The sequence below is a fragment of the Alnus glutinosa genome, chromosome 5 (assembly GCF_958979055.1).
Source record: "Alnus glutinosa chromosome 5, dhAlnGlut1.1, whole genome shotgun sequence".
Classification (NCBI taxonomy): domain Eukaryota; kingdom Viridiplantae; phylum Streptophyta; class Magnoliopsida; order Fagales; family Betulaceae; genus Alnus; species Alnus glutinosa.
In genome coordinates this window covers 30,376,743-30,399,591 of record NC_084890.1, presented here as the reverse complement: position 1 = coordinate 30,399,591, position 22,849 = coordinate 30,376,743, and the positions used below count along the sequence as shown (strand labels likewise).

The 22,849-nt window shown below is 33.9% G+C and overlaps 1 protein-coding gene and 1 pseudogene across 1 annotated transcript; one reads left to right on the top strand and one right to left on the bottom strand.

The window, feature by feature from the left end:
• Window positions 1-2,901: 2,901 nt before the first annotated feature.
• LOC133868402 (aquaporin NIP1-1-like) lies at window positions 2,902-6,122 on the top strand. The gene is made up of 5 exons (XM_062305290.1): window positions 2,902-3,165; window positions 3,320-3,544; window positions 3,950-4,147; window positions 4,881-4,942; window positions 5,637-6,122. Exons 1-5 carry the CDS (start codon window positions 3,022-3,024, stop codon window positions 5,866-5,868), a joined length of 861 nt encoding a protein of 286 aa, XP_062161274.1. The 5' UTR covers window positions 2,902-3,021; the 3' UTR covers window positions 5,869-6,122.
• Window positions 6,123-20,252: 14,130 nt separating this feature from the next.
• LOC133868298 (DEAD-box ATP-dependent RNA helicase 35-like) lies at window positions 20,253-22,397 on the bottom strand (annotated as a pseudogene).
• Between the last annotated feature and the right edge of the window lie 452 nt (window positions 22,398-22,849).

Genomic DNA, 22,849 nt, shown 5'->3' with positions numbered 1-22,849 from the left:
TTGCTCTAATATAATGTTAGAATTACTATTTATCCTAAAAGTTTTAGCCGATAGAAAATGGTAAATTTAATCATTTGACCAACAATTTTTTAACAGTTGGCGTTAAACAAAGTTTTCATTTATATTGAGTTTTAGAAAGTTCTTTAAAAAACAAAACAAGTAAGGAAAGGTATCTGTTTAGACTTATCTTCCTTTTAAAGTTGGAATGTTTTGAAAAGGTCTCGATGTGCTAATTATCGTACACATGATCTTGTTAGATGGGCTCGTCTGATCTTGTTTTTGTAAGCATTCCCTTAATTAACCTTTTTTTTCTCATTTAATTAGGAAAATAAATATATGTTTGATAAACTGAATTAAAGAAGAGTTTGTTGGAATATTTTGTGATCGAGAAAATGTCACATGAATAACTACGTACGTAAATGACATTAAAGCTAGACATAGAGAAAAGGGATAAGGCGTGCACGTAAGTCGTAACATGTGAGGGCAGGAAAAGGAAAGAGATAACACGAGGAAAGACAGCATGCATATATATAGAAAGTGAGCAGGCGCCATTGATTGATTCTCAAGTGGGGATAAGGATAAATTTTTCTGCATAATTATTTCTCAAATGGATAAGGATAAATTTAAGGTATTTATTTTTTAGAAAGTTTTAATTTTAGTCATCCGTTAGAATTTTCTATTAAATCCTATCAAAATTTTTGAAATACCATTGTTTTTATTCTTTTTTATAAAACTATTTAAAGATTCATGCATCTGTATTTTTGTAAGTTCTGTTAAATTCTAACTAACACCTAAATTTTACCAATTTTTTTTTTCTAAAAATATGAAGGTGTATTTTGAGAATTTCAACAGGATTTGACAAAAAATTCTAACGAAAGATTGAGAATGAAACTTTTTGAAAAAATAGATACCTTTAAATTGAGACGTTTTAAAATTTAGATACATGTTTTTCAAAAAAGATAAAAGTTCATAAGTTATAAGTGAATTCTCCTTTAAAAAAAAAAAAAAAAAAAAAGTTGTATAAATGGGTATTTTTGCTACCAAAGTCGTGAATCACGATCCATCTTTTTTGGCACATCCCATGCTCATCTTCAGCTGGAAAATTTTCTGAATCCATGCATTTTCTTCTTTTAAATTGTCAATATTTCTTTTAAATTCCACCATTTGACTCGAAAAAAAAAGGACTTAACTATCAGACTATCAATGACGGCATGCTTATGTAAAGATTTATGCATTAACTGATTTTTTTAATATATTTTTTTTCTTCTCATTTGACTAAACTCAAAAGGGCCAAATCCCATGAGTTGCGCCTTGTAGAGGGGCAGAAAACAGTGAAATACAAAGGTCAGAGGCATTAATGATACATCCCCAAATTTGGGGACTAAATTAAACTTGATGTCCCCTTAACATTTCCATGACACATAAATTAGTCAATTTGGCAGTTGATAAACAAGGAGGGAAAGTGATATAGACATATGCATACGGCTTATATTTAGACCAAGAGGAAAGTTTACTACCAATTTGGAATTTAATGTTAGAAATTATATTTTTTTTATTATATAATTATTTTATAGTGTCGATGTAAACAATCTTTAGATTGATCAAAAAATTAGTTGGGACTCATACATCAACATTATATAATAATTATGAAATAAAAATAAAAAATAAAAAAATATAATTTCTAGCATTACTTTTTAAACAAATCTAGAGTTGTCCGAACACCTGTCTAGACAAGTGAGCCACACAAGGGTCCTCTCACAAGTCACAATTGCCCACTCAAATTGCAAGCAATATGAGCAGATAATTGCACCGAATCTCAATCTCACTCTCGAATGCCTTCTATTATCACTCTCTTTCTCCGCATATCCTCTTTGTTGTCTCTTTTATTTTTTACAGTTCCTCGTATTATATGAAAATAAATAAAATGTTTGGTGATTTTTCATTCCACCAAATACTATAAAATATTTTCGAACCATTTTCATGATTTACAAACAAACCGCAAAAATTAAAAAATATTTTAGACCGAAACAAAGAGCCTAAATATATGCCAAGGAGATGACAAAAGGGCCAGAGAAAGATAAAGGTCACAGACTCACAGTACAGCCTCAGTGCCCAGCCTGGCAGCCTGTTTGTCGCAACAAAAAATAAGTAAAATCGTAGGAGAAGGGCCCGATTGATAGGTAGGTCTAACTAATAATAGCTACTACATTCAAAGCTTCTCTACCCTACAGACACTAGAAAGCTACATGTTGTTAGCTTCTTCTTGTCACCTAAATTTTCTTTGTAAAATAAAATACACCGGGTGAAAGTTTGTCTAACTTGACTCTGTTTTCCACTTGGCCATATCAGCAAATCAAAGTATATGCATCAGATGCTAAAGATTAATGCAATGTCAGAACAAAAATAGTTATTGCTACAGTCATCAATAGGCATAGAAACTCTTTTCAAGGACGTCAGGAATTGAAGTCAGGGAGTTTATAACACTCTAATTCTATATTGGAAAGAAGAGTTGTCCACGTAGAGTTTGTGGTTTATATATAAAAAAGAATTCTTAGGTACTAAGTTTCACATTAATTACTTATTAGGTGAAATTAAATTTTATAAGTAATTTTAAGAAAGCTCCAAATTAATTAATGTATATATATGGTAATGTTAAAAGGAGTAATGGAATTAATTCACAAACAAATACGATCAACTTATGCAATCAGATACTCGACTGTTGAGAGACTATAGAAAACAGTTTCTGTAACACTTCTGTCTTTATACATAAAGTGAATAGTTTATAAAGATAGTTACAAGTGTTAAATTTCACGTTGCTTAGTTAGTAAGTGAAACTGAGTTTTATAAAGGATTCTAGAAAAGATCCAAAAAGTCCATTCTCTCTCTCTCTCTCTCTCTTTTGGGATCTTTTTGTACCAATAAATTGGAGTTGTTCCCCCGGTTGTTCTTTGCCAAAGCCGAGCAATCTCATTTCTCTGTTTTTTCACCTCTGTTCCTTCCTTTCTTCTTGTGTCAAGAGCGATGGCAGAGAATTCAGGAAGTAACGGAAACCATGATGTTGCTTTGTCTGTTAAAGAATGCGAGGCCAATCACAACCATGCCTCCTCTGCCTCCAAAACTAACCACGGAGGAGGCTTCTGTCTCTCTGTTCCTTTCATGCAGAAGGTGCATATATTTAGTTGATTCCTTTATTCTTTTTCAATTTATATGCCAAGTCCTAGAAAACATGAGCTTTAAGAATGTTTTTGGGTCTGCATATTCAGCCTTATCTAAGCCGATTTAACATAAATAAGGGAATTTTTTTTTTTGTTGATGACAGTTGGTGGCAGAGGTTTTTGGTACCTACTTCTTGGTCTTTGCCGGTTGTGGAGCGGTGGTGGTGAATTTGGACAATGACAAGGTGGTGACTCAGCCGGGAATATCAATAGTATGGGGGCTGGCTGTGATGGTTCTGGTTTACTCTGTTGGCCACATCTCCGGCGCCCATTTTAATCCTGCGGTCACCATTGCATTTGCCACTTGCAGAAGATTTCCATGGAAGCAGGTAAACTACACCAGAGAAAATTTATCATTCTTGTTTCGGTGCACTGCAAGAAAGAGCGTTAATTAACAAGTTTTTTTTTTTGCAGTTTCTAAACAACCCAGTTTCCTTTCAAACAAACATTCTCCAACTTGTTTTAAAAAGGCATGTTATTAATTGTTTTTAACACCCAAATGGGTATGTAAAAAATTCATGTATTTTCAACTTATTTACCAAAAAAAAAAAATTACTTCAATTTTGGTGAATTTTTAAGCCGTGAGAAAAACCCATGATTCATATGCCTTCTCCCAACCAATCCACATTGTATTCAAATAATATTCTGCAAAAAATACCATGTGAATCAGATTTGTCTGTCTGACTTAAACTTCTTTTTCTATTTTTCTTTTGTCAAATTTATATCTCTTGTAGGTGCCAGCTTATGTATCAGCTCAAGTCCTCGGGTCAACACTTGCGAGCGGCACCCTTCGGTTGATATTCAGTGGGCAAGAGAACCGGTTTGCCGGAACAATTCCGGCGGGGTCTAACCTGCAGTCTTTTGTGCTCGAGTTCATAATCACATTCTACCTCATGTTTGTCATATCCGGTGTTGCCACCGACAACAGAGCTGTTAGTTTTTTCAACCTTTTATTTGTTTAATTTTGTTAATTTATTTCAAAAGTTTAAGTTTATAAGACATACTAATTTTAAAAAAAGAGATCAGATACTTTTTTAATTTCTGTCTAATTTTCATCCATTTTTTTAAAAAAAATTTCAAATTAATCATTAGATTTGTTTTCTTTCATGTAAGCCTTAAATAATCAATAATTAATTTTAAAAAAAGTTATTAGAGTTGAATTGAGGAGTTGAAGAAAGAACATTTCTCGTTAGAAGAAAGAAAAATTTACAACCCCTAACACCATGTCTCCAACAATACACCAAGTCTTCTTGAAAGAATAGGGGGTAAACCCATCCCGACCAAGAGCTTTGTTAGCCTTCAAATAGAAAAAAGCTTATCTTAATTCTTGATAGTGATATTATGTCAAATCACCGATGAAATATTTTAAAAAATCATATAATTAATATTCAATCAAATTCTCCGATTAAAGTAATTGCACAACAAATTAATTATAATTAGCCAATTTGGTTGGCTGATTAGTTCTCCCATCTCATTGACCGATTGCGTACAGAATCTTATGATATCAAGCAATCTGCCTTGTATATAAACCCAAATGTGTTGAGTTATAATACGAAAATAATTTTGAAGCTTATCCATGTTGACAATTACGTATCAATATTCTTCTACACTGTTCAAATAAATAAATATATAAAGTGTTAAAATATATATATTTTGTCAATGCAGATCGGAGAGCTTGCTGGCCTTGCTGTTGGGTCTACGGTCCTACTTAACGTAATGTTTGCCGGGTAATAGCTTAATCTAATCTTATTAGAATAGTAGAATATATTGCACAAATTATATGTTCACACCATTTTTTTATTATATTTATTTATCCGGTAGACTGCAATACAATTATTATATAATTAGGATGATGCAACACTGAAAATCTTTTTTTTTTTTTTTTTAATATCATCAAATTGTATGACATTCGTATATATTAATGTTTGGTACATATTTTAAGAAAAATACTTAAAATACCACTGTTTTACTCCATTCTTTTATCAATTCACGCGCCGGTCTCTGGCAATGACAGTGTCCATACTGCCGGCTTAAGTGATTTTTCTGTTAGATGTGTTTATGTATTCCTTTGTTTCTATGTACAGTCTGCCCATGTATGACTTAAATTTTATTGAAATTTTATTGTAAGGGGGCTTAAATGTAATTCTAGTGAGATTTGTGATTCTGCTTAGACAGCTGTTTTTAAGTCAGATTCTTCAGGCTTAAAGTGTTGGGGGTCTGTCCCTTAATTCTCAAGTTGTATGCCTTCAAGCTTTCTTGTATTAATGATAACACATGCTATTTGTTAAAAAAAAAAAAAAAAAAAACTCATGCGATAGTACTACGAAGACCGTCACGAGAACGGTAAAATCAATTTATAAAAAACTTGTAATAAAAATTGTAGTACCTTAGTCTAATGATGTGGGGATATTATTTTGACAGGCCAATTTCAGGAGCATCGATGAATCCAGCGAGAAGCTTGGGGCCTGCTATTGTACATTGCAAGTACGAAAGCTTATGGGTGTACCTTTCGGCAACAACTCTTGGGGCTATATCCGGTGCATGGGTGTACAATATAATCAGGTTCACGGACAAGCCGTTACGCGAGATCACCAAGAGTGGATCTTTCCTAAAAGCGTCAAGAAGTAACGGCTCTGTCTTACGGAGTAATTAATGGTTGGAAACACTTTTTTTTTTTTATCTGATTTTAATTCGGATAAAAATAGTATTTCCAACTATTTATGAGAAAAAGGAAAAAAAGGTTTCCTCTATATTTTGTTGTACTTGTATGGTGATTGCTGCGTAGGATGTGGTACTTACTATATATAGGCTTAAAAAGTGTGAGGAGGAACTTATCATGTATGTTATGATGAAATGTAGTAATCTTTGTATCTAACAAATCTTATAAATGAAAGTTTGCTTCATTGATATTGTTGGCGTTAATTTTTAAACCTAAAGTTTAAGCCGGTAGGAACGTGTAAATTTAATCATTTAACGAACACTTTAAAACTCATCCTCACGTGTAAGTTTCAACTTCTCTTTAATAAGTAAGAACCAACACGTAAAATATTTAGCCTGAAATTAGAGGGGGTGAATTGACGGAGATAATGTTAGAATTACTATTTATCCCAAAAGTTTAACCCGATAGAAAATGGTAAATTTAATCATTTGACCAACAATTTTTTAACAGTTGGCGTTAAACAAAGTTTTCTTTTATACTGAGTTTCAGAAAGTTCTTTAAAAAAACAAAACACGTAAGGAAATGTATCTGTTCAGACTTATCTTCCTTTCAAAGTTGGAATATTTTGAAAGGGTCTCGATGTGCTAATTATCGTGCACATGCTCTTGTTAGATGGGCTCGTTCTGATCTTGTTTTTGTAAGCATTCCCTTAATTAGCCTTTTTTTTCTCATTTAATTAGGAAAATAAATATATGTTTGATAAACTGAATTAAAGAAGAGTTGGTTGGAATATTTTGTGAGAAAATGTCACATGAATAACTACGTACGTAAATGACATTAAAGCTAGAGAGAGAAGGGATAAGCCGTGCACGTAAGTCGTAACATGTGAGGGCCGGGAAAGGAAAGAGATGACACGAGGAAAGACAGCATGCATATATATAGAAAGTGAGCAGCCATTGATTGATTCTCAAGTGGGGATAAGGATAAATTTTTGTGCGTAATTAATTCTCAAATGGATAAGGATAAATTTTTAATAACCGTGACGATGTTTGACAACTCTCTCTTTTTTTTAAAAAAAAATAAAAAATAAAAAATTAAGAACTTCACTTATAACTCTTGAATTTTCACTTGTTTTGAAAGAAGGTACCTAAACTTTAAAACGTCTCAATTTAAGGTATCCATTTTTCCGAAAGTTTTAATTTTAGTCATTCGTTAAAATTTTCTGTTAAATCCTATTAAAATTCTCAAAATACCATTGTTTTTATTTTTTTTATAAAACTATTCAAAGATTCAGCCATATGTATTTTTGTAAATTCTGATAAATTTTAACTAACACCTTAATTTTACCATTTTTTTTTTTAAAAAAAAAATGAATGAGTATTTTGAGAATTTCAACAGGATTTAATAAAAAATTCTAACGGAAGATTGAGAATGAAACTTTCTGAAAAAATTGATACCTCTAAATTGAGACGTTTTAAAATTTAGGTACATGTTTTTCAAAAAAGATAAAAGTTAAGAAGTTATAAGTGAATTCTCCCTTTTTAAAAAAAAAAAAAAAAAGAAAAAAAAAAGAAGGTTGTATAAATGGGTATTTTTGCTACCAAAGTCATGAATCACGACCCATCTTTTTTGGCACATCCCATGCTCATCTTCAGTTGGAAAATTTTCTGAATCCATGCATTTTCTTCTTTTAAATTGTCAATATTTGTTTTAAATTCCACCATTTGACTCGAAAAAAAATTTAAAAAAAAAGGACTTAATTATCAGACTATCAATGACGGCATGCTTATGTAAAGATTTATGCATTAACTGATTTTTTTAATAAATTTTTTTTTCTTCTCATTTGACTAAACTCAAAAGGGCCAAATCCCATGAGTTGCGCCTTGTAAAGGGGCAGAAAACAGTGAAATACAAAGGTCAGAGGCATTAATGATACATCCCCAAATTTGGGGACTAAGTAAACTTGATGTCCCCTCAACATTTCCATGACACATGAATTAGTCAATTTGGCAGTTGATAAACAAGGAGGGAGAGTGATATAGACATATGCATGAGGCTTATATTTAGATAAAGAGGAAAGTTTACTACCCATTTGGGAATTAATATTAGAAATTATATTTTTTTTATCACATAATTATTTTATAGTGTCGATGTAAACAATCTTTAGATTCCATTTTTTTTTTTAAAAAAAAAAAGACAAAGAAAAAGAAAAAAAGACAAAGATTGATCCAAAAATTAGTTGGGACTCACACGTCAACATTATGTGATAATTATGAGATAAAATAAAAAAATAAAAAATATGATTTCTAACCTATTACTCTTTGTCGGTCCCAAAACTCCCAATTATCCAACAATTATGATGACCTACTCATTGCTAAAACAGTAAATTCAATAATGATCACATCTTTAACTATTTTTGTGCATGAATTAACGAAAGATGAAAGTCATATATAACACTTTAATGTAAGAATTTTATTTGTATCTATGATTATGTAACCTCATAGACCTTTATGTTTTGTGATGTAAGAGCTTTATGCTTGTGATCTTTGATCAATAAAATACTCAGATCTTTCGTTCAAAAAATAATAATCACCTCATTTATAAAATGGACATTTTTGTAAGGTTGACATATGTCTTTAAAGCATGTAAACCCAAATGCATTTAAGAATTACATATTCTAAGAATAAATGTCATATACTTCGTTAATCTTATTAAAAATGTATGTGAAAATTAGATGTCATTTTCATATTTTCTGCAATGAAAAATTTGTGAAAAAAACAAAAGGCTCCACTATTAATTTCTAAATTATTTTATATTTTGTTTTGTTTTTATACAGAATTTTCGGTTAGGAGAAGCCAAAACTAGTCTTTGGGGGTGCTTTTCAACGACCTAAATACTTTTAGTTAATAATAATATTAATGTGGAGGATAGAGCCACCTCCAGCAACAAGCCTAAACTAGTCTTTAGGATGAGCTCTCAGCCATACCCGTACGTCAATAATAGAAGACGGGGCAAAAAATATACATTTTTCTTTCACCGGCCATTTACATTTTAAAATAACATAGATGCCCACGGTTAATACCATTTTTTAAAAAAAAAAAAATTATTTTTTGAAAAATGTTATTTGATGCGGCATAAAATGTGTTAAGTTAAAAATGTTTCCGTTAAGTAAAGAAAATAACATTTATACAACATAAAATGGTTTACGTTTCTCATATGCGTAAACTATTTTCCGCCGTTATCCCATATTTTCGAATAGACAATTGTGAGAGGTCTCTTACGGTGCCTACCTATTCGAACAGGTCTAGAGTTGTCCGAACGCTTACCCAGGCAAGTGAGCCGCACAAGGATCCTCTCACAATTGCCTGCTTAAATTGCAAGCAATATGAGCAGACAATTGTACCGGATCTCAATTTTACTCTCGAAGGCCTTCTATTATCACTCTTTTCCTCCACATATTCTCTTTGTTGTCTCTTTTATTTTTCACAGCTCCTCATATTATATGAAAATAAAATAAAATATTTAGCGATTTTTTATTCTACCAAATGCCATAAAATATTTTTTGAACCATTTTCATGATTGACAAACAAACAACAACAAAAAATATTTTATACCGAAACAAAAAGCCTAAATATATGTCAAGGAGATGACAAAAGGGCTAGAAAAATGGATAAAGGTCACAGTACAGCCTCAGTGCCCAGCCTGTTTGTCACAACAACAAAAAAGAAAGTAAAATCGTAGGAGAAGGGCCCGATTGATAGGTAGGTCTAACTAGTAATAGCTACTACATTCAAAGCTTCTCTACCCTACAGACACCAGAAAGCTACATGTTATTAACTTCTTCTTGTCACCTAAATTTTCTCTGTAAAATAAAATACACCGGGTGAAACTCTGTTATCCACTTGGCCATAATATTCGAAGTCAAGATGTTTTGCTTTGATATAATATTAGAATTACTACTTATTCTAAAAGTTTAAGCCGATAAAAAATAATAAATTTAATCATTTAACCAACATTTTAACAATTGGCGTCAAATAAAGTTTTATTTTAAACTGGGTTGGAATTTTTTTTTTTCAAAAACAATACACATAAGGAAAAATATATGTTTAGACTTATCATCCTTTTAAAATTGGTATGCTTTGAAAGTATCTCGATGTGCTGATTATCGTGCACATGGTCTTGTTAGATGGGCTCGTTGTAATCTTATTTTTTAAAGCATTCACTTAACCTCTTTTTCTCACTTTTTTAGGAAAAAAATATATATATACATGTAAGAGAAGATATATATGTTTAATAAACTGAAGTAAAGAAGAGTTTGTTGGAATATTTTGTGAGTACATGTCACATGAATAACTACGTAAATTAAATGACATTAAAGAGAGAAAAGGGATAAGGCGTGCATGCACGTAAGATGCGAGGGAAAGGAAAGAGATGACACGAGGAAAGGGTCGTGCATACATATATATAGAAAGTGAGCAGCCATTGATTGATTCTCAACTCTCAAGTGGGATAAGGATAAATTTTTAATAACCATGGCGGTGTTTGACAACTCTTTATCTTAATCACATGAATTATGGTCTTAAATGCACAAAGCCAAAAGCTAATGCATCAATTCAAAAAAGTAGTGATTTTTTTTTTTTTTTTTTGTTGGGAAAAATCATATTTAGTCCTTAGGTTTTTATCTTATTTGAATTTAATCATTGTATTTTTAATTTCAAGAATGTGGTCCTTAGGTTTTGCACAAATTTTAAATAGGTCCCTCTGTCAATTTTTTCCTCAAGATTAATAGCTTGTCATATTTCATGTGTATCTCAATTGACAAATCAGCGTTCATATCAATGCCTAATATCAATGCCACATCATTAAGCGTCAAGCCATCCATAAAAAAAAAGAAAAAGAAAAAGAAAAAAAAGACCCAACTCTAAAAACAAAAATCATATTCTTCGTCATCTTAATCTTTTAGATTTGTAACATTAGATGGAAAACCGTTAAATTTGATGCTGACATGGATATTGACATTGTATTGGGTGCCAACATAAACCCTATAATGTCAAATGAAACATATGTGACAAGTGAAAAATCGTTAACTTTGACATTAAATTAATAGAGTGATTAATTTGAAACTTGGGTAAAACTTAAAGACCTTATTTTTTAAATTAAAAACCTAAGGACTAAATCCAAATCAGATAAAAATTTAAGGACTAAATATGATTTGTACCTTTTTTTTTTAATAATTGCACCACTGATTTCTGGGACTGGCCTAAATTACGAATCACTACCTATGGTACTATAATTACAAATCACTCCATGAATTTGTTTTTCGTTCACCAAGTAAACAAAGTCTATTAGTAGATTACAATACAAATGTTATTTAAAGGTTGTCTCACTATTTATATGACGTGGCAAACTAACGGATTCTGTTAACTTGGTGGATGAAAAACGGGTTTAGGGAGTGATTCGTAATTTAGGCCAACCTTAGGGAACAGTGGTACAATTATCTTTTTTTTTTAAAAAAAAAATGAAAATGTTCACTTATTACTTCTAAACTTTCATACCTTTTGAAAGAAGGTACCTAAACTTTAAAACGTCTCAATTTAAGGTATCTATTTTTCAGAAAGTTTCAATTTCAATCTTCCGTTAGAATTTTCCATTAAATTCTATTAAAATTCTCAAAATACCAATGTGTTTATTTTTATTTTAAAAAAAAAATTATAAAAATTTTCAAAGATTCATGCATGGATATTTTTTTGCAAATTTCGTTAAATTTCTAACCAACACCTAAAATTAAATCCTAGCAATTTTTTTTTTCCTAAAAAAATGATGGGTATTTTGAGAATTTTAACAAAATTTAACGAAAAATTCTAACGGATGACTGAGATTGAAACTTTCTGAAAAATAAATACACTAAATAAAGACGTTTTAAAATTTATATACATTCTTTAAAAATAGTGAAAGTTCATAAGTTATAAGTGAATTCTCCATAAAAAAAAAAAAAAGAAAAAAAAAGAAAAAAGAAAAAAAAGAAAGGTTGTATAAATGGGTATTTTTGCTACCAAAGTCAAGAATCACGATCCATCTTTTTTGGCACATGCATGCTCATCTTCAGCAGGAAAAATTTCTGAATCCATGCATTTTCTTCTTTTAAATTGTCAATATTTTCTTTTAAATTCCACCATTTGACTCGAAAAAAAAAAAAAAAGACTATCAATGACGGCATGCTTATGTAAAGATTTATGCATTAATTGATTTTTTTATTTTTATTTTTTCTTCTCATTTGACTAAACTCAGAAGGGCCAAATCCCATGAGTTGCGCCTTGAAGAAGGGGCAGAAAACAGTTAAATACAAAGGTCAGGAGGCATTAATGATACATCCCCATATTTGGGGACTAATTAAACTTGCTTTCCCCTTTACATTTCCATGACACATAATTAGTCAATTTGGCAGTTGATAATTGATAAACAAGGAGGGAAAGTGATATAGACATATGCCTAAGGCTTATATTTAGATCAAGAGGAAAGTTTACTGCCCATTTGGGATTTAATGTTATATATATCTCATAATTATTTTATAGTGTCGATGTAAACAATATTCTTTAGATTCTTTTTTTGTTTTTTTTTTTAAAAAAAAAAGACAAAGATTAATCCAAAAATTGCTTGGAACTAACACGTCAACATTATGAGATAGTTAATTATGAGATCAAAATTAAAAATATATATATAAAATTTTTTTAGCATTACTCTTTATCCGTTCAAGACTCCCCAACTATCCTACAATGATGATGAAATAGACAGTTTTAAAAGGTTGACTATGTCTTTAAAGCATGTAAACCCAAATGCATTTTTAAAACGTAAGCAAGAATCATAAATTCTAAAAACAGATGTCCTATATTTTATTAATTAATACTATTAAAAATACACGTGAAAATTAGGATCTATTTTATATTTTGTTTTGTTTGGATACGGCTAGTAAAAGTTTGGGTAGCAACAGAATTGTCGGTTAATTAGGAGAAGCCAAAAATAGTCTTTGGTGTGCTTTTCAACAACCTAAATCCTTTTAGTTAATTATCTATTAATAAATAAATAAATCCTTTTAGGTAATAATAATATTAATGTGGAGGATAGAGCCACCTCCAGCTATAAACCTAAACTGGTCTTTAGGAATTAGGATGAGCTCTCACTCATACCGTACAAGACGGGCCACTCTCTATTAATTGACCATTTACATTTTAAAGTAACAAAAATGCCCACAATAAATACCTTTTTTCTTTCTTTCTTTTTTTCTTTTTTTACACGTAAAATATTTTTTTAAAAAAATTGTTTGACGCAGCATAAAATAAAATACCTATTAAGCTAAAAATATTTCAGTTGACTAAGAAAAATAAAATTTATATGACATAAAATAGTTTACATTTCTCATGTGTGTAAACTATTTTTCACCGTTCTCCTACACTTTCGGACAGACAATTGTGAGAGGCCCCTTGCGGTGCCTATCTATCCGAACAGGTCTAAAGTTGTCCGAACATCTGTCCAGACAAGTGAGCCACACAAGGGTCTTCTTACAAGTCACAATTGCCCATTCAAATTGCAAATAATATGGGCAGACAATTGCACCGGATCTCAATCTCACTCTTGAAGGCCTTCTATTATCACCCTCTTCCTTCGCATATCCTATTTGTTGTCTCTTTTATTTCTTACAACTCCTTGTATTATATGAAAATAAATGAAATATTTGGCGATTTTTCATTCTACCAAATGCCATAAAATATTTTTCAAACCATTTTCTTGATTCACAAACAAACAACAAAAATTAAAAAAAAATATTTGATACCGAAACAAAGAGCCTAAATATATGTCAAGGAGATGACAAAAGGGCTAGAGAAATGGATAAAGGTCACAGTACAGCCTCAGTGCCCAGCCTGTTTGTCACAACAAAAAATAAGTAAAATCGTAGGAGAAGGGCCCGATTGATAGGTAGGTCTAACTAATAAGAGCTACTACATTCAAAGCTTACCTACCCCACAGACACCAGAAAGGTACATGTTGTTAGCTTCTTCTTGCCACCTAAATTTTCTCTGTAAAATAAAATAAAATGGGGGAAAGTTTGTCTAACTTGACTCTGTTTTTCACTTTTGCCATATCTGCGTATCAAAGTATAAGCATCAGATGCTAAAGATTAATGCAATGTCAGAACAAAAATAGTTATTGCTATAAGCATCAATAGGCATAGAAGCTCTTCTCGAGTAGCAAGAGCTACCAATATCAATATGCTCTGGTGAAAAAATGTATTTTGAGAAAGCAAGCTCATAAAAGACATGAGTTAATATCATGTCTTTTATATATATAGTAATGTTAAAATTTAACACTCGTAACTATCTTTATGAACCACTAACTTTATGTATAAAGGCAAAAACGTTACATAAATTGCATTTTTCTTATAGTCTCTCGAAAGTCGAGCATCTGATTACATAAGTTGAACATATTTTTTTCGATGAATGGAAGCTTTATTGATCAACAACCAACTACACTCCAGATAAACTGGAACTCATAACCCAAACAAGAACCAAACCAAAGGCCAGAATACAAGCCTAAACACCGTAAAAACCAACTGCATCAAACCAAAAGACAACAAGACAAGCCCAGGCCAAACAACAAGTCAAGACCAGAACAAACAACAAACAGTCCACCAAATACACACAACCAATCTACAGAACATCTACATCAGATGTTGTAGGTTCCATTTATCCACAAGTTCTGCATTATAGGTAAACTTCTTAAATCTGCCTTGAGCTATCACCCGGACCCTCACATCTCACTTGATCTGAGCCAGAATAGCTTCTTCAGATCTGGGAATCTTTAAGTGAATCAAATCATTTCTGTGCCTCCATAAGTGATAAACTGTGGCACCCAAACACAATCTACCCAAGCAAGCCTTAAGACGCTTCCGCATCAACATGGTATTACCCCAACTCTCAATACAATCCCATTCCACCGGAACATTTATCAAAGAGCAATCAGCCATGATATGAATCCATATGCGGCAACTAAAGCTGCACTTGAAAAAAAGATGGTCACGACTCTCCATTCCCCATAACAAAAAGGACAGAGGATATTTCCAGAAAATCCCCAACAACACATTTTATATTTAGTAACCAAAGCATCCCTAAACACTAACCAAAGAAAAAATGAGTGTTTAGGAATGGACAAAGGAGACCAAACCAATTTCCACCATTTAACTATCGGGTAGACAGTTCTCAGCTTTCTCCAAGCATCAGCACAAGAATATTTTCCATCACTAGAATCCCAGATAGGCATATCATCTACACCAATCTCCACATCATGAAGCTGGCTTTGAATAGCAACTAAATCATCTAATCGAGCTGCAGGCCAATACCAATTCCCTTCTTTAATAATAGTATGAAGTCTAGAGTTAATGGGAAAACCAGAATCATAGATCAATCTATAGCCATATCTATCTAAGAGATAACCTTCCGGATGCCACTGATCCAGCCATAGAAACACCTTCCTTCCATCCCCAACCTTAAACCTGATGTGTTGTTTTGCAAGGTCTCGAAGCTTGAGAATTTTCTTCCAACTCCAAGAGCAAGAAGTCGGGATAGGAACCTGCCAGAAGCTCCTACCTTTCAACCAATTTGCTTCAGTCCAGGCCACCCACAAGGAACCAGCTTTGGTGAAGAGATTCCAAATGTGGTTAATCATAGAAGCCTTGTTCCACACTTCAATCCTTTTAATACCCAAACCACCTTCCTTCTTTGGGGCACAAATTCTCTCCCAAGAAACCTTAGCATTGGCCTTAGAGTCCTTTCCGCTCCAAAGAAACCGGTTAAGTTTTTGCTCAATCAACCGTATGATCTTTTTAGGGAGAATAAACACCTTAGCCCAAAAAACCTGCAGACTAATGAGGACTGAAGATAAGAGCTGAAGTCTACCAGCGAAGGAAAGACTTCTCACAGTCCAAGAATCAATCCTATCTATAATTCGACTTACCAAAGTTTCACAATCAGAAGAAGACAGCCGTTTAGTTATGAGTGGGACTCCCAAGTATCTAACTGGAAGAGAACCTGCCGGCATCTGTAGAAAATCTAGGATGTCTTGCTTGTCTTCCAACGACACTCCAGCAAGGAAAATAGAACTTTTGGCCGGATTGGCTTTCAAACCAGAAAGAGACTCAAACTCAGCAAGAGCACCCACAATAGCAGAGACCGAAGTAAGATTAGCTGCAGAAAAAACCAGAAGATCATCCGCAAAGCAAAGATGTGTAAGCTGAATAGCCTTACACTTGGGATGGTAACTAAAATGAGGAGAAACAGTAGCTTGAGCCAATAGACGGGATAAACACTCCATAGCCAAGACAAAAAGATAAGGGAAAATAGGATCCCCTTGTCTAAGCCCTTTCCTACCAGCAAAGTGACCCACTAAAGTGCCATTAAGATTTATAGTGAAGGTAGGACTAGTTATGCAAGCTCTAATCCAGGCAACAAATCTGGCAGGGGCTCCAAAACAATATAAGCAATGCAAAATGTACTCCCAGTCCACAGAATCGTAAGCTTTCATCAAATCCACCTTAAGAGTGCACCTTGGAGTACCCTTCTCCTTATGATAATCACATACAACCTCTTGAGCTAAAAGAATGTTCTCAGCAATACTTCTTTTTGGAATGAAGGCTCCTTGATTAGAACTAATAACCTCATCAAGTCCAGGGACCAGTCTATTAGCAAGAATCTTAGTAACACATTTGTATACTAAGTTGCAACAAGCAATAGGCCGATAATCACCCATAGTAGAAGCATTCTTCTTCTTCGGAATCAGTGTGAGAATAGTAGAGTTCACCTCCCTTAAGAGCTTTCCAGTCACAAAGAATTCCAAAATAGCATCACAAAAATCATCCCCAATCATAGGCCAAGTTTTCTGGAAAAATCTAGCTGTAAAGCCATCCGGGCCGAGAGCTTTGCTAGGATTCATAGAGAAAATAACTCTTTGAATTTTTGATCTAGTCACTGGAGCACACATACCAGCCACACAAGAATCAGAAAACCTCTTATCAATAAGACCAGCAACCCGATCAGCCTTATTTGAAGAGAAGTTATGAGAAGAATGCCCCAACAAATTCTGATAAAAGCTAATAGCCATTCTCTTAATCTCATGCATATCATGAATACTATTACCCTCAGCATCCTTCAGCATTTTAATAAGATTAGTAGAATTCCTAACCTTAACCGCATTGTGGAAAAATGCATTGTTACCATCCCCAAGATTAAGCTATTTTACCCTTGATTTTTGCTTAAGAAAATTCTCTTCTGCAGCCATCAAAGAGATCAGCAAATGAAGGCATTCCTTCTCTTTCCTTTGGCATTCAGCATTGCCTTTGGAAGAAATAAAAGAATTTTGGGCCTTGGCTAACTCATGCCGGGCTTGAGAAATTTTCAGACCCAAATTACCAAAAACTTCTCTGTTCTTCACTTTAAGCACATCTCTAACTGCTTTGAGCTTATAATAGAAACAGAACATAGAATAACCTTCCACCTCCACCCTCCAAGCATCTCCAATCCAATCTAAGAAATTGTTATGTTCAGCCCAATAGTCAAAGAACTTGAAAGGCTTAGGTCCGTAGCTAATAACACTGGAAATAGTCACTAAAGCCGGGGAATGGTCAGAAACTCCTCTCTCAAGAAACTCCACAGAAGTGTTCCCAAACTGATTCAACCATTCACAATTAGATAACACCCTATCCAGCTTCTTAGAGACAAAATCAGAGTCAGATTGATTGTTTGTCCAAGTATGAAAGCATCCAAAGTAGCTCAGATCATCCACCCCCAGATTTTGAATACACTCAACAAACTCCTTCTCATAACAAGAAAACCCCTCATTCCCCCATTTCTCTTGAGGAAACCGGATTACATTAAAGTCCCCAACTATAATCCAGGAAGATCTGCCAACAACATTTTTAATCATCATCAATTAGTTGATCATATTTGTTTGTGAATTAATTGATTAATTCCATTAATCAATTAGTTCCAAATTAATTAATATTTTTGAGGTGACAGCACAGATGTGGCTAACGTTTTTTTTTAATTGTTACAAATGGTATCAGAGCCACCTACTAATGCTCCATGTAATACTCTTAGCACCGCATAATGTGACCCTGACAAAGACGTCGAGGGTATAAGTGGGGGAGTTTGCAACACTCCAGTCCAAAAGTTGCCTACATAGGGTGGTTTATAGAACGAAACACATGGGTACTAAGTCCACATTAGTTACTTAGTAGGTGAAATTGAGTTCAATGATTCTAAAAAAGTTTCAAATTGATTAGTCATTTTAAGGTGATAGTGCAAATTTAGCTGAAGTTTTTTCTTGGGTCATTAAAGATTAAGGTATACAAGAACTAAATCTATGGTACTTTACTATGAACATTCTTTTTTTTCTTTTTTAAAAATGACTGAACATACTTGATAGACTTCATATTTAGGTTGAATCCTCTTAACCTAAGAAACATTTCCCACCGGAATGTGAGCTCTTTAAGCTCTTATTGAGTTATTGAGTCAGCTACTAGTTTCTCAAAATAGGGGCCATGTCTGGTGTAATATAAAATCTTGGACCGCCAATTACAAGTGTGTAGGTTTAAGTTTTGAGATTGGTCACTTCATATAAAAAATAAGGATACAACTCCCTCCAAGCTATCCCTCCAGGTCCAGGGCACCGGGTGATAACCATATCCCGGAGGTACCCATTTTATATGGAAAGTGAAATTGAGAACTCTAGAGGATCTTATGGTTGAATATAGTGTAATTTGAATCATAGCATGTGATTTGAAAAAATTGTGACTTACGATTACTCTGCATGCTTAGTGATGATGCTACCATTGTAAATTTATGGTTAGGTCCTTCTCTCGGTAAGGCCTAAAAGCAACTTGCTTGAAGCTTCGTAGTCCAACTTTGCCTTATTATTTGAATTGCAGGTGCAATACTGAGGAAAAGTTTGAACAGAGTTTTTGGAACTTGTCTTGCTGGATCTCTTGCAGTTGGTGTTCATTTGGTTGCAATTCATTCTTTTAACTATTCTTAATGATCTGTGTGGCAATTTCAATCAAAAAAGAAGCTGCAATTGATGTTAGGAAGAGACTTTAAATCAGTATGGAGCTTTTGTACTGCACTGTTCATTTCTCATACCAAGAAATGAATGTTACATTATTTATTCATTGTCTTGATACCAATTTCTATCTCTCTTGTGAGATTGTAGGAATGCTGATATGCTTCTTTTATATACATGGGGACCTTTTGGAATAATGTAGTTGGAGTTTCTCTACATGAATTAAGATTGTAGGAATTTAGGTTAACTGATTTTCTCAGCTGCTAGCTTCCAAATTCCAAATTGACTCAGAATTTAGTTTTAGAACATAACTAAAATCTGAATTGGTCGTATATATATTGCTCAATGGTTGGTTTCCATTTCCTTTTTTCTGCATTTATAGGTTAAGAGTCCGTTTGGTCGTGTGATTTCGCGAGCTAAAAGTGCAAAAAGTGTATCGTTTGAGGATGTTTTTAAAAAACTGCAGTTTGAAAACGTAAAAAAATTTGCGCTTTCAAATCGCAAGCACGTGGGTGTGTTTTTAAAATCCACTATTTTAAAGATTAAAGAGCGATTTTAAAGACCAAATCACGGTTTTACCAAACGCTTAACTGCGTTTTCAAATCGCACGTTTTGAAATTGCTATTTTTTAAATTACACGTTTTGAAACCGCATATCCAAACGGACTCTAAACCTCAATATCAGTTTGGCCGCGCTTGGAAGCTTTACTAAGATGGAACCTTTAGGTAATTGGCACATTAAGGAAGTAAATTCCCTGAATATCTATTCTACTCAGAAGTATGAGAGGATGCATGCAGAAGCTGCAAACCTCCAAATACAAGAAATAAATACATGCCCGTTTTAAGGCCATAGTGTCCACTAACGAACCTTGGCAAAAAAACAAAAACATTAGAGTAATTTCGATACACATTATTATTTGGGTGAAATAAACTATGTTCTCATTGAAAATATGGAATCGGTCATGATTAGTCCTTTTCAAGGTTTCTGCACTACAAGAAAATGTTATAGCTGAAACGTGAAGCCCCCCATCAGTGGCAGCTTTCGACACACCAATGAGTAAAATGTTGTGTGATCCAAACAGTTCCTGGATTACAAATTTGCAGACGCTGGAAACAATGTTCCTAATTTTTCCTTAGGAAATTTACTACATCTGATTTGTTTTCTAGATTGTAGTAGATAGAGCCTTGGCTCTCTTGTATACTTTGCCTTTTTTATAATAAAATTATTATTATTATAAAAATAATAATAATAAAAAAAAACAATGTTATGACAAAAGCAGAACCAACCAAGAACCAGCAGCAAGTCTACCCCACTCTATAGAGGCCAAATCCATTTATGATGAGCAACACACTTTTCAAATTTCTGAGAAAAATCTACCAATGCAACAAAACTAGAACTATGTGTGAATAACCAAGGTCATAAAAGCTCAAATGCTCCCATTGCTGTACAGAAAAGACCATTAAGTTGTATTCTAACATGTAAAAAACATCAACTTCAATCAAACAAAATGTACATGGTCATTAAAAAATGTTTAGAAATGGTGAAAATCAATGTTAGGATGCCATACCAAATGTAATTGAATCTGTTAAGAGGAACCTGAGCTCATCTTTCAGACATAAAAATCCTCCCTTGGCCTTGCTTTTGGAATACAAATAGGTCTGGTTAGTATCATATCTCCCCCTTGTAACCACAAGATCCATACTCCCTTCTAAAGCTGGAAATCTTCATGCTTGTATGATGTTGCAATTTCGGGCAATCCCCAATACGGCGACCAAGGCCACCACAGTATGCACAGCCCTCACACCCACTTGCATTGGCAATTGCCGCCGCATCTTCCGTCGTACCTTTTAGCTCAGCCAACACCGGCGGAATCCTCTGTTTTGCTTCTTCCAAGAGGAGTTTCAAATCAAAAAGTGTTTTCTCACTCTGATTCTTGTTTATAAATGTTGTTGCTATTCCTTTCTTGCCGCATCTTCCGGTTCGGCCAATCCTGTGTGTATAGTTTTCGATTTCTGCGGGCATGTCATAATTAATGACGTGTTGAACATCAGGAAAATCCAATCCCTTGGAGGCAACATCAGTGGCAACCAGGACATCTTTCTTTCCAGCCTTAAACGATGAAATGGCATACTCTCTCTCTTCCTGATCCTTGCCTCCATGAATTGCTAGTGCTTGGAGTCCTTTCAAAAGGAGATATTCATGGATGCAATCCACATCAGCCTTGTTTTCACAGAATATCAACACGGGAGGTGGGGTTTTCTGTATACATTCAAGAAGATGAACAATCTTAACCTCTTGCTTCACATACTCTACTTCCTGAATCACATCACGATTTGCAGCTCCTGCTCTTCCCACATTAACAATAATAGGCTTTACAAGAGCATTCCTCGCAAAATTTTGAATTCTGGTGGGCATGGTGGCAGAAAACAGAAGAGTCTGCCGTTGAAATTTAAAATGATCCAAAACATATTTTATATCATCTTCAAATCCCAAGTCAACTAATCTATCTGCCTCGTCTAAAGTAAGATACCTGCAACTGTCAAGATTCATTATTTTCTTCGCCAACATATCCTTCAACCTCCCGGGAGTGGCAACAACAATATGAACACCTGTTTTCAGAACCTCCAATTGGGTTTTCATATCCGCTCCACCAATACAAAGCAAAGCCCTCAATTCCGCGTAACCTGCCTCTCTCATGGGAGTCAAAAACTGTTCCACCACTTCATAGTCTGGCGTGCGAGCTCTCGGGATGGGCATATAACCAAACAAATTGGCCCTTCTCCGGGATCCAAAGGCATCTCCAGCTCTTCCTGCAACGCGACCCCAATCATTGGCAGCACAAAAACCAATGTTTTTCCTGAACCCGTAAACGCGATTCCAATCATATCCCTCCCAGATAAAATCACAGGGAGACCTTGCACTTGAATAGGCGTTGGGCGTTCAATCCCCTTCGCCTTTAACCTCTTCAAAACTGGTTCATGGAACCTCATATCCCTAAAATTCTTAATTGGTGGGGGAATATCTTCACCATCAACCACAATGCGCCGCCGCTTCCGAATTTTATCACGTTTCCTTTTCGACATTTCCCTGATTGGCAATGGAGGCTTCCATCCTGTCAACAGAGGCTCCGTATAAGCAATCCCATGTGCTAGTTCATGAACCGACGCTAAAGTTTTCCGATCAGATAAATGCCGAATGATTTCATTCTCTTGTTGTAGAATCTTCTCGGTTGGACTAATCTCAGGTTTCTCTCGCATCATTGATTTGGCAAGGAGGCTCGGTTTGGCATCGTCAAGTTTTAAGCGCTCTTCCTCTTCAAGGGCAGAAAATTTCCTCTTGCGCTGAAGAATATTTGGCGCTTGCATCGCTCTACGCTTCGCCACCGGAACATATTCAACAGAATCAGTATCGTCTTCCATGTGTTCAGGAATCAGCTCCGTTGGGTTTGATTTTGATCGAAACCCTAAATAAGTCGGAAATTCCCCAAATTGAAGAAAACCGTAAGAAAATAAATTTGAGTTGCATCTGCGATTTTTATTCGGGAATTGCTATCTTTAATAATTGAAGAAAATAATCATAATTCTAGTAGAAAGAGGAATCAATAATCCTGATTCTAATAGGAAGAGAAATTCTACCCTAATAAGGAAAGGAGTAATTATTTTAATAAAATATTAATTATAAAGGGCAAATAAATTACATTCGCCGACTCGTGTGCGCGGGCGAGTTAAGTTGCTCTTATAAAACAAAAAGAAAAAAATAAACTAATCCTAGAGTTTTAGGAAAACCAGACAAATTTGGACTTCTAAAATAATTAGAAAAACCTGTGGGAAAAAAAAAATAATGGAAAGAAAATCCTAAAACTAGTTGGAAC